Source organism: Sinocyclocheilus anshuiensis, unplaced genomic scaffold (assembly GCF_001515605.1).
Source record: "Sinocyclocheilus anshuiensis isolate Anshui unplaced genomic scaffold, SAMN03320099.WGS_v1.1 scaffold1862, whole genome shotgun sequence".
Classification (NCBI taxonomy): domain Eukaryota; kingdom Metazoa; phylum Chordata; class Actinopteri; order Cypriniformes; family Cyprinidae; genus Sinocyclocheilus; species Sinocyclocheilus anshuiensis.
The window spans coordinates 79,111-92,045 of record NW_015546125.1 but is presented as its reverse complement, the minus strand read 5'-3'; the positions used below and the strand labels follow the sequence as shown (position 1 = coordinate 92,045).

The window sequence follows — 12,935 nt, the reverse complement described above, 5'->3', positions numbered from 1 at the left end:
GGAAAGAGAGAGGACCAGTGGGAGGAGAAAAGGCAGCGCAGACGGCAGAGAGTAGAGTCAGTGCCCACAGAAACAGCCTCAGGCTTCACCTCTACGCAGATACTCCATTGTCTCTCGAGACAGAAGGATGCCGATTGATATATTGCCATCATCTAACCCTCACACTTAAAGTTATTCTTTAAAAACAAAACAAAAAAATTAATAACATCTTTAATAAAATATAATCTTTAGTAAATCTCAATATATATATCTCAATATATATCTCAATATATATATATATATAATCATAATTTTGTGATGCCTAAATTCAAATAATTTAAAATAATTAATTTTAGTTTTTAGTATTATTTCTTGTGTAATATTTCAATGGTATACAATTTATCAGCCATTTATCGATATTGTCAATAACTTTAAACTTATCAAAGACTTATTATTGGACAGAATTTTTATACTTTACAAACTTAATACTTAAAAAAAAATAGTTTGTTAGTTAGAATAGACAGAAATTTGTATAATAAAAATATACACAAAAATAACACAGATTTGTATTATGTCAGATCCAACAAGGAACATTGAATACAGAAAATTAAATGTATACTTTTATTTTTATAAACTTCTCACAAACCCACATCTGTAGCCCTAAATGCTTGGTCTGTTGTGGGGTGGCCGGGTCCGATCTGACTTGGCTGAGCCTTTTGTTGTTGGATTGCCCTGAATCTCATGACACGCGTGGCATGCGGGGGGTTACAGAGGCCACTGGGCAGCGAGCTGAACAACATTGTGCGTAGGTGTGACAGCCTGACCAAACCAAGAATGGGGCCGCTCAGGCACAATGAAACTACTGTTCCACACTCACTGAGCCATGAATACTCTCCAACAGCGGCTAAGGTACTGTAGACGTCACACATTTTCTAGTCAATGAATACTTTATACAGAACGCTTCCAGTCTTTTCACAAGAGGGTGCAGCGGACTGTTAAACAGCAAAGATTGTCTAATTTTCACCTCTCTAGTGCTTTGTGACATGTAGTTAGACCACTCACCTCCAGACTAGCATTGCCCAACACCCGTCTCTTTCCGATATATAACAAGATTGTGATTAGTGGGTGCTGATGGAAAGGGGCTTATTAGCTGAAGAGCAAGAGGGGGTGGGGCGCTAATTGAAATGATGTCTGATGTGATAGCCTAATCTCTATAGTGACAAAATCCACGCACACTTGCTAATTTCAATGACAGCTCTGATGTCACTCAGGCTTAGCTGATGAAAATAAATAACAAACGTCCCAGAGAATATTAGAAAGAGTCATCTCAAGCATCGAAATCCATCTTGCGTAGCAGCCACCCCATAGTGCGAGATGAAGTGCCGCTCAACTGTCATGGAGACCAGACATGGCAACTCGTGGCCTGAGAAGACAGCCGCTGCGTGAAGATAAGGGCTTTAAATTCCTACGGCACTTTCAATTAGGGAGAATCTTGCTGGTTTAACACCAGTTGTGCTGTGTAATTCATGGCCCCTCATTCATGGACTTCAGGGGATCGTAGTCACTCAGGTATCAAGGGCTGTGTCTCAATTCCCGCTCTGCTGAGAAGCGTGAATCAGTATATACAGTACGTGAGCATGAATTTGAGTGCTGGAAAAGGCTTTGAACCACTTAACATTGGGAGACTGACAACTAATTACCTGTGACATGATTACAATTCAGGTATTAAAAGTCACTGATATTTATTTACATCATGGCTGTAACACATAATGCATTTTTTTCATTATTAAGCAAGACTCTCTCCTGATCTCAGCGCCAGCCCATACAACAATGTCATGGCAGTTTGAGGACGGCGTGCCTCTCTTCGGTGACCTGTCTTACATTCCAGCAGAATAGTGAGTTACTTTATGCCTCACAATTATATGAGGGCTGAATTTTCTATATCTGTAAATTGCAGGAGACAGTCCATTAGGACCGGCAGCTTTGGCCTATTTACCACATTGATTTAAATGTGGATCCCAATTTGACCCCTTGACCTGGTCACTCCCTCACGGGAGAATTGGAGAATGATGTCATGCTTTGAAATTCGTTTTCCTGGTGAATTGTGAAGACAAAAGCAAACAGGAACGGATTAGCTTAGTTTATTTAACTAACAGTCATTATTTAAATGTCTTTCATTAAAAAAGATATATATTTATATGTGATGCCTACGTATTAATTGTATAAATAATTTTATCGTATTTTATTTTGTTTTATTGCATTTTATTTTATTGCGTTTTATGTCTACTGATTATCTTTTTAGCTTAATGTCTGGGTTAGAAAGCAAGCTTTGTTTTTGTTTATTATGTGAAATATAGTGCAATTTATTTGCTTCAGTGTCTTTCCATGAGTTTTTACTGCATAAATGACTAAATTAAAGTCATTTGAAATGGAGACAGAAAATAACAGAGAACTGAGTTTTGCTTCAGTGATACGTTAAGTAAATAACAATTATTCCTCTCAGGATCCATAAAAAGTCTACCCATCTCTGTCTACCTCATTCATCCTTTTCTTAATCAGTGGTACTTTAATAATTCAGGTCAGATATATACTGGAAAAAAGAGGTTAAACATTTCAAAACACTGCAGATGTCAGTGGGGTTTAGATTTTTGTCTCCTGTCGAAGTAGAGAAGAAGGGTTGTGTGAGGGGATTTTTACTTTTAGCACAAAAGCACAAGCAACAAAATCAGCAGCAGGGAAGACAGAAAGTTTGAGGCTAAAGGAAAGGGTCTAGACAAAGCTGTGTGTTTGTGTGTGAGGGGTACAGCGGATGGCCAAAAAAAACAATGTCTGTGTCTTTCTCAGGTCTACAGAGAGGTTCACTAAACATTCCTCACAGGCAGGGGGAGGAAGAGGGTAAGCTTATTAACATAAGAACAGAGTCCTCAGCCAATCGGCAGCAGGGAGAGGGAATGTCAGGACTGAGAAGGAACTGGGAGGGTGTCAGGTTACCCTCTGCATTCTTCCCTCCTCCTTTTGCCGGAGAGGGAGGGAGAAAAAGAGCACAGGACGGACCTAGAGAGAGTGAGCGCGTTCAAGAGAGAGAAGTGTATGGGACAGTCTCATTCTTGCCCTCTGACATCACAGAATTGGAGAATGTGTTAGGAGCTGCCCGGACTTTCTGCCCGACGGAAACGCGGAGAGATTTGACAAGGAGCTGGACGGTCCGAGGGAGTTTTCATCGGGGGTCAGATCTCAGGCAGTTAAGTGCTGTCTGGAGTCACAGAGACTCGCACAGCGGGGCTGAAAATGAATTATCTGGTGAGTGTGTTTGCTGTTCTCATTGTTGTGTGAACGCTTTAAGTTGGTTATGCTAAATGCCCTCGGGTAGTGTATCTGGAGTGGATGGTGAAGTTTAGACTTAGTGGACAGAATAAAAACAAAAGAGACACATTTAACATATCTTTTTTCTTTTTTTCTTAGTTTTTCTACTTAGGACTTTTTTTAAACATTTTAACGGTTATAATTTTAAGGTGTTTATGACAGCAACAAATCAGAACAAGTAGACTAGATGCTTAAAAATCTCTAAAAAGAGGCAATAATAATTGTTGTAACACTTCACACAAAGGCCAGCAGAATATATATGCGTAGTCTGGGGGTTTTAAAAATGGCCTTTTCTTGAGGAGCAGTGAGTTTTGAAAGCTTAGTAGAGAGTGTGAGAAAGCAGGCATAACGGGGGGAAGAGTGGAAGGAAAAGGAGCCCTGCCGCTGTGAGCTTCTCTGCTGACTCAGGAGAAAGCTGAAAGATTAAGGTTTTATGGAAAGGAGCAGGGGAAAGAAGGAGGGAGAGAGAAAAATGAGAAGGAGAGAAGAACAGCATGAAGTGACGGGCCGAAGCATCCGTTCCTTGCCATTGTTTGAAAGTATTGGCGCTTGTTCAGCTTGTAAGAGTTTAGGAATGACACAATGCTTTGGTATTTGGACTTGAGAGTTGGGCTGTACTGTATTTCCGTCTGTGAGGAATCTGGACGCTGAGATTCACCCCCTACAGAGGCTGGGATATTCCCCAGCCATAGAAATGGACCTTGAAATGGTTATGGTCAATTATTAGTGCACTGAATATCAGAATGTGCATTGAAAACAGATAATGACTGGGTATTTAAGAAGTTTGGAGTATGACGAGTATGAATTTTATTGGATTTTAGTTTTTAGTTTTTTCTTTATTTTATTTTTAACTTCCAAGGCATTTCCTTTTCTTTTCATTTTTGGTGTTGGAAATGTGTCAGTTTTATAGTCTGTTGAAACCAGAGTCAGTTTATAAGTTTATATTGGTTCCTCCTGAGGTGGTCTGTGATGAAGGAAGGGAGTTACATACACTTGTGAGTGGGCTGTTGACTTATTGAGATCTCTCTCGAGTTGAGGTAACCAGCCTGAATCAGTTGCTAAGTTAAGAATTGTGAGTCATGTTGTGTTAGGGATATTTAAATAAGAGAAAGACCCTTTCTTTAGAAGACAGCTGAGTAACCTCCCCCCTGCATCGCCTCTCTGACTCAATCTTGACTCAGCCTCCAGCTCTTGAGTTTAGGAGGGAGGAATTCCCCATCGCTGACCTGAACCCCCCACCCTCTCCTGGGGGATCTGACAGACAGGACCTGCTCCTCATCCTCATTATCCTCATAATCATGCACACATGGATGTCAGCATCAAGCTGTGTCAGAGTTCTGCTGATGTGAGACCAAATTCAATCCCTATGGTAACATCACGCATGTGATGCCTGCGTATTACAGTCCAAAAGTATTTCAAGTGTTTAACCAAGGTGGGATACAAACTAAAAAGGGCAGCAGGTGTGACCTTTGATCAATACCAGAATGTTTCAGATTATTATGAAAAGAAGTGCACTTATTCCTCTAAAATCTGAGGCTTGATGTTTGGCTATATATATATGTTATAATGTTATATAATGTGTTGCCAACCAAATATTAGCATTAAATTAGTTAATGGTTTCCAGTTGCACTGTGTTTAACTCTCTAAGGGCCAGTTTGTTAGACACAGATTAAACCATCTTAAAAGGGAAATGACAGCATTTTAGATAAAATATATGATATCTGATTTCTTCAATTTCTTCCAATCTAACATTGCTTTTTCATAGCTCAGAAAACTATTTCTTTTGAAATAACTAAGACAGCTTCTTTCACATAGTATAGCCTGAAGTTAAAAAAAAAAATCTGGATAACAAAGCTTAATAATTTGTCAAGGAAGAATTTGATGTGAAATATTTCATTCCAGTTTCCAAATCTGAGCAGTTTTGATGATTTATTGGGTATTTTTCCTCGGGAGAAATGTTTTAGAACTTAAAGAGAAAATGATTTGCTCTCCCTTTTGAAAAAGATCCAATTAAACCATCCTAAGACTGTTTGCTTGTCCTAGCTGGTTTAGGCTGGTATTATCTGGTTTAAGTTGGTGTTTAGCTAGAAAAGTGCCCAAAACCACCCTAAAGCCTCCTAATAGGGATCAACAAAGACAAGAAAATCACTTCATGTTGTTTTAAGCTTTTTTTCCCCCCCCAATAGGCGTTAACCTTATATCTGTCTAAGAGATACAATTGAGAAATTTAAGAGAACTAATTTGTGATATTTCTTTTTACAGCCCTGTCCTTCATCACATTTAACATGGGAGGCAGATATTGTTTAGCTGCCAGAGTTTAAAGTGAATATGATTCTGTGTCTCTCCTTTAAGCTTTGTACAAAGCATGAGAAATAACCTATAGTAGTTTATTTCAAAGACTTGGAACTCTTCAAAGAGACAACATCAAGGGTTTCCAATACAATTGTGAGTGCAGATAATTAAATGATCGTCATTTTTCAATAGCTATGTCTTACACTGTGTAGTCGTGCACATTCCATGTGAGAGCTTCTCTTCCTGTCTTTGTATGTCAGGCCTCCTTGAGTTTATGGCCTCGTCACTGTTATTGAACTTGCGGAATGACTGTTTGAGGTCGCAGTGACGCTCTGCACTGGAAAGGAGTCATCGTGTTCCATTGAAGCCTATCATTTTTGGATTTATTGTTTGGGATAGGCAGGATTCTGGACATGTTTGTGCTGTGATGAAGGTTCTTCGCTCAGGGTGAAGAGGAAAGAGTGTTTATAGCACACGCTGCAGTCCTAACGAAAATTCCCTGTGTCCTTGTTACACTCACGTTTATCTCTTTTTGACCGCCCAGCACTGTAAATCATGCCGTAAAGATCACACATCAGCATTGTGTTGCCGTGGAAAAACATTGGCAATAAACCAACACTTAGTCGTAGCCTGTAGCTCCAAGAATCATAGCTGTTTTTTTGAAGAGGGTGTTGCAACCTCACCCTGCCAGGAAAGGAGGGGCATAGGAGGTGTCTTTGTGTGTTTTCCAGTGAACACGAGTGAAATGGATGGTGAATGAGTGATGTTAAGTGCACGTAGGAATGCAGTTGTGTTTGTGGGATGAGCTGTGTTTTTAGGATTTGGATGTGGTTGTGTGATTTTTGTCTGGCTGTGAATCACAGTGTGTATGCAGTAGAGGATGCACCAATCAACCGTGGTGTCTGCATGTGTGAATTAGTGTTGATTGTACTGAGGACATGAAATAAAAAAGACGTGCACTATGGAAGTGGGACTGTGTGTCTGGTGGGGTGTGAGGTGATGAGCTGAAGGCATGGAATGTGGGCTAATATCTGTGTTAATTTGAAGCTGTGGAATGTGTTAGGAATGAAAGGATGGGCCTAAACTTGCATTGAGAATGCTACAAACACACACTGACATTTCTAAATGTGACATGCCAGAGATTTCTACTAAAGAAAATGGAGTATATATAGGCACTTTACTGTTCAAAAGTGTGGTGTCAGTAAGATTTTTTTTTTAAAGAGCTTAATACTTCTATTAAGCAAGGATTTCTAAAATTTATCACAAGTGACAGTAAAGACAAAATATATTTTTTCAAATCAAAATATTATATTGGAAAAGATTTCTATTTCAAGTAAATGTTGTTCTTTTGAACTTGCTAATCATCAGAGAATCCTGAAAAAAATCTTAAAAAAATATTAAGCAGCAAACCTTTGTGTAAACTGCTTTCAATGTTGATAATAACGAGGAATGTTTCTTGCACCAAATCAGCGTATTAGAATGATTTCTGAAGTATCATCTGGAGACTAATGGCTGCTGAAAATACAGCCCTCACAGAATAAATTATGTTTTAAAATATATTAAAATACAAAACAGTTATTTAAAATAGTAATAATTTTTCTTAATAGTTTTAACTATATTTTTAATCAAATAAATGCAGCCTTGGTGAGCATAAGAGATTTCTTAAAAAAAAATAAAAAATCTTTCCAAAGTTTTTGAATGGTATGTGTGTGCATTTATAAAATATATTACAATTTTTATCTAACAATAAATAAACTTTCATAAGTATTATTATTGTATTTTATTATCAATTTCACAAGGCATAAGAACCAGTACAAAAATAAAATAAAAATAATATAATAAAGTGTTCCAAAAAATCCTACACTATTAATTATATTACATCTGAGAATATATATAAATCATATTTCTTCATATTTATGACATAAACTGTGACTGTACCATCTGTTATTGTCTCTTTTTTGCTTAGGTTTGTACACAGACTCAAACTAATGATTAATTATGTGCCTCCCAGCCTTTGCTCTTTTCCTCCGCAGGCCTGTTGTTGGTGTTCATGTCTGGTCTTGTCTGTTGTAAACTCACATATATAGTGAAAATAGAGCAGGCCACTGACCCACTGTTAGTCTCTGCCATCAACCTTCTGCTATTGTCTTCCTTTCTGTCGAGATTTTCAGGTCCCTTCCTGTAAACAGAGCAGGTTTGTGCCCCACTTACATGTTATTTCCAGCATGCTTTAATCCCTTAAAAGAGGTATTCATCCAGTTCATATACATGGAAGTTCTCTCAGGAGAAATAGACATGTTTATTGTGATCTTAAAGGGGTAGTTCTGTCATTGTTTACTCGCCCTGATACTGTTTCAAAACTGTATGAGTTTCTGTCGACAGAAATGGAGATGTTCGAAATAAAATCATACTTTTTGGAACAGCATGAGGGTTAATAAATGATGACTAAATCATTATTAAGTGGTCTATTTCTTTGTGACCTTCTTTCCATGTGTGTGTGTCATACACGACTGACACAGCTGATAGCGGCAAACGTCCAAACACGCGTCTGGCTGTCTGAGTCACATCTCTGAGTCTCAGCTCTGATGACTGTCGCTGCTGTCTGATAAAGCGTCTGCTCCTTGTGTATATGTCTGAAAATGTGTCTACAACAGCTTAACATCCTAAACTCCACCTGCCTTATAATTACTCCAGCCAACCTGCTACTTTTGCAACCAGTAAGCCCCTCAGAATAACAACCTGACTGCAGAATAACACCCAAGCCTCATATAGAGATGGGAGAATTTAGAAACCGCTTATATGTTCTGGCTAAGATAAAAGCTCAGGTGTCTTTTGTGAGCGACAAAAGAGAGATGGCCTTGTTTTGTCTGCAGCGCCCATCTGTTTTTAAACCAATAAAAACTTTTGACGAGGTAGGGAATGTTTTCTCCCAGAGCTCAGGAGGTGGATGTGTGATGAGAATAGACCTGAGACAGATGAGACTCTATCTTTAATTTGGTGTGAATGAAAACCAGGCCTTGAGGGACAAAAGTACAGCTGGTTTGAACTGTACCTGGATGACAATCATTCACTCAAGTGAAATGTGGGAAGATTTTCAGAATTTCAGTTAAACAATCAGTACTCAGGTGTGCAGCTTCCTTTTCATTTGTGATCACGCTGCACTTATATTAAAATTATGGTCGCTATTTTAATGTATAGATTATATGATATTTTATGTCCTATTGTCATATTATGGCTGATAACCTATACTGTCTCATATGTTTTGTATAAAAAAACCTAACATCATTCATTTAAAATTTTACAAGTAAAATTAGACATAACCTTATGATGTACAGTATGAAAAATGTATATTCATTTTGAGATTTGTTAAAGATTACATTTAAGTATTATTAAATTAAAATAATAATTTACATTAAAGATTAATGTTAATAATAATTATATATTTATAACAATAATAATAATTATAGTGAATGTTAGATGACAGCAAAAAATAATTTAAATGTAACAGTAGCTGAACTGAGCATGCAAAATAAAATATCCAATATCATCTGATACAATAAATAAAAAAAACTCTAATGTCAGCTGACAGTTATTGTTATTTTAATATTATTTACATATTTACTATTATAATACATTTTGAATTAGCTTTTATTTTTATATTTTCAGTTTACATTTTTTTTTAGGTTTTAGTGATTTGGTCATTTTTTAAAATTGTTTTTTCAATAGTCTTTTTAAAAAATATTTCAATATCATTTTAATGTATTTTTTATTTCAGTTTTAGTAATTTTAGTACTTTGACTTATTTATTATAGTTGGGTGACATTTCTATTTTTTTTATTTTTAATTTTTTTTAATTTTACGTTTTTATCTAATATTTATGTCAGCTTTATTTTAATCACCAAAAATGATTTCTAATAGTCTTAGTTACCAATAACAACACTGCGACAACAACTGTTATGACTATATTATGGATTTCCTAGTTTACAGTGACTGTGTTCATGAGATGATTTGTAGCTGTGGTGTGTTTTCACGTTTGGTTTAGAGGTGTTCGTATACTGTCTCCGTGCCCTTGAAGCTAATGAGCTTACACACGCTCACAATAACACACAAAAACACTACCTGCTCCCACCTTGCTAACTTTACTAGTGTTTGTCCCACGGGGTCATGTAGAGGCACCAGACAAAAGCTGTTCAGCCCAACCCCCCCATAACAATACGAACACACACACTCACTGACCTGTCTGTACAGAGCGCGCTCCAGCAGCTGCCACATTACCTCCTGTTCAGAGGCTCTGTCTGGCCCCTTCCTTCCTTCCCTCTCTCACAGGTCCACATCCCTCTTTCCTTTTCCCTCCATCCTGTGGAATTCTCTTTCATTCTCAACATTTCTTCCTCTTTCCATCTCTGTCACTTTTATCACAATTATTAAAGAGATTCATTCAAGTTAATTTGAAAATTAAAGTTCTGTTTTCATTTAAGGCCCATTCACGCCAAGGACAATACCTATAATGATAACTATAACTATAAAGTTTTAATAATTGTTCTAATTCTGTGAGAATAGGGAAGTCCCCATCATAACTGTAATGACTTTTTTCCAGCTGATGAATGATAAAAACATTGACAGCCAATCAGAATCCACCCGACTTTAAAGAGCTTGACAGAATGCTAATATAATTATCGTTATAGTTGTCTTTATAGTTTTCTTTCTTGGTGTGAACAGGCCTTAACTCGCCCTCAAGTCATTCTAAGTGCCATTGTTTAAAAAAGTATGCAGAAACTATAATAAAACTGTGTAGTAATTTGACAGCCCCAGTCCTCATTTACTTTCATTATTTGAAACGGGTGACCAGTATATTCTTAAAAAAATCAGTCATACGGGTGAGTAAATGATGACAGAATTTTACATTTTGAAGGAACTATTTAAAGCCTTTAAAGGGGTCATATGATGCGATTTCAATTGTTCCTTTCCCTTTTGAGTGTTACAAGATCTCGGTGAGATCTTTATCATTATATTTAATACAAGATCTTAAACCGCATAAACACATTTCATTACACCAAATACACCAAATAATGTTCTTTTTAGCAACATCATATGACCCCTTTAACATGTGGCCTGCTAAATGCTCCCGCGCTCTTGACCCTTTTAAATGCAAATGGATGAACGTTTCATCCTTTGGATGATAAGTTTCCTTTTCTTCTCCATTCTCTTCCTCCATCTCTTTTATCTGTTCTCTGTCTTTCTCTAGAGATAATAATGTTAAGCATCAGTCTCTGTCTGCTCTAGCCACAGAGAAAGTGTTTGACCTGGACATTTCCATGGTGATGATCGCCAGAGAGAAATGAAGCGATACTCTCGTCATCCCCTCATCTTATACAAGCCTCTAACTATTTCTCAAACAATGCCTTGATAACAGTGTTGGCCAGTAACAAACTTACAGTAGCAGGACAGTAACTCAGCCACTGTCAAAACAATGAAGCTTTTCCAGTAACAAAAAGTAGCATTGTAGTGTGTTAAAATGTTACACTGTCTTAAATGCTATATTGTTTTTATATTTACATTGTACACATAGATGCTCTGTCCTAAAATGTCACTCTCTTTTTCAAATTGCACTGGGAAGCCTAATAATAATAATTTTAATGAATTGTTTTGTTTATAAATGATTTGCTGATTCATTTGAATATTCAATAAGTCATTATATTTAATATTTTATGTGGCAAAATTGCTAAATGCTATTGTTTGTCACTATGTTTTTTTTATTTTGGTTATATAAATTAAAGTGTTTATAGATAATTAAAAATCTGTCACCATGATTAAATTAAAAACTAGTACAGAGACGATAAATAGGCAACACACAACATGACCAGCATCACATGTACTGAGATGGTTCTTCGTATGAATCAGTCAGAAAGACTCATGAAGTCTGGGCTCTTTTGTTGCAAAAACTAGATTCAGTAGGAAATATTGCTTTGGCTAATAATTTTTTTCAAAAGTTTAGCTTAACTGCTTTTAGTGATTTTTTTCAAAGCAGCTTCCAATTACTGCTTAATAAATGCAGATGTACACCAGAAAACACCCTTGAGGAACCAACTCATTTTCTGTCGTTGTTTAATGCACAACAGTGCTTTACTGTTGTACTTTATAATTGTCACAAATGAAGGGTGTGATTTATCCTGAGCTGTGAAGATGCTAATAGATCCATTGATCAATAGTCAAATATTCCCATCTCTGTTGTTTTCCTTCATTTATCCTCCTGCTGTTGTCTTAATGCTGATGTGCTTGTGTTCTCCTGTGTACATTCCCAACAAATGAGAAAACATTCACTGTCACTGAATCATTGACACGCCCTTACATATAAACCCCTGTGAATCACTCCCTAAACGTCCTGTGTCCCGATCGACAGAGAAAGAGAGACTGACAGACAGAGGCTTGGCATACTTTCGGTAATGGAGGCAGAGTTCAACAGCTCGTGATGTCTTCAGTCCTCCAGAGCCTTTTTGCTTGGCAGGAAAATATTCTCATGAAAAAAAGAGTGGAGAATAGCCCAGAAAGCACACAGCACTTCTTTTCTACTGCAATTTGCTTCCGCTTTTCAAAGGCAGAGAAGGCAAGGGAGATAAGATGGCAGAAGAAAGACAAAGACATCAAGTCACAGGAAATTATTTTCTGAGGGTTTCTATCCAAATGCTGCAACAACAATGTCAATCACCTAATTCATTTATTCATTATTGTCAGCCTGATCTCTGAAGGAAGAACTGAATCAAACCTCAGCATGTTTGTCAGTACATATTCATAGAGTCAGAACTAGGAGTGGGCTGTTTGACCAAATGTATTTATTTATAATATTTATAATATATTTTATGATATATTCATTTTTTATTATTAATTAAATTTTATGCAGTAATTCCTATTTTTGGACAAACTAATTAAAATTACATACTTCTGTAATGATTGATTGATTTTGGTTATAAACCAAAAGAAAATGATTATTCATTACTGACCAATATTTGTGATTGATTACCAGTTTTAATATTAATGTGGCAAATTGTGACATTTCTTGTCATACTGTAAATAGACAATAGGCTTTAGTTAGATTCCAGCTAGTATTATGAGGATTGTCCTACTTGTTTTAGAGTGCATTTACAGTAACTGCTGGAAAGTTTGCACAAAGTCTGTAACATCATTCATTCATATTTCATAATATATAATAATATATTTCATAATATATAATAATATACTGTTTTATTAGAGGAGGACGTTTTTAAATGCATCTAATAGTCTGAGTGCAGTCTGAGTAAAAGTGC

The 12,935-nt window shown here is 36.6% G+C and overlaps 1 protein-coding gene across 4 annotated transcripts in view; it reads left to right on the top strand.

Moving 5' to 3' along the window:
* LOC107701029 (breast cancer anti-estrogen resistance protein 1-like) overlaps nt 1-12,935 on the top strand; it is a 91,630-nt gene that overhangs the window by 41,856 nt on the left and 36,839 nt on the right. For 2 of the 4 annotated variants that reach the window (XM_016502942.1, XM_016502940.1), the window contains exon 1: nt 2,864-3,279. The exons of 1 other annotated variant lie outside the window; for it this stretch is intronic. In XM_016502942.1, coding sequence (XP_016358428.1) covers nt 3,268-3,279 — 12 coding nt within the window. In that variant the 5' untranslated portion in view covers nt 2,864-3,267. Of the gene's footprint in view, nt 1-2,863; nt 3,280-12,935 lie in introns of those variants that run through there. One more of the 4 variants, XM_016502943.1, reaches the window with a different exon arrangement.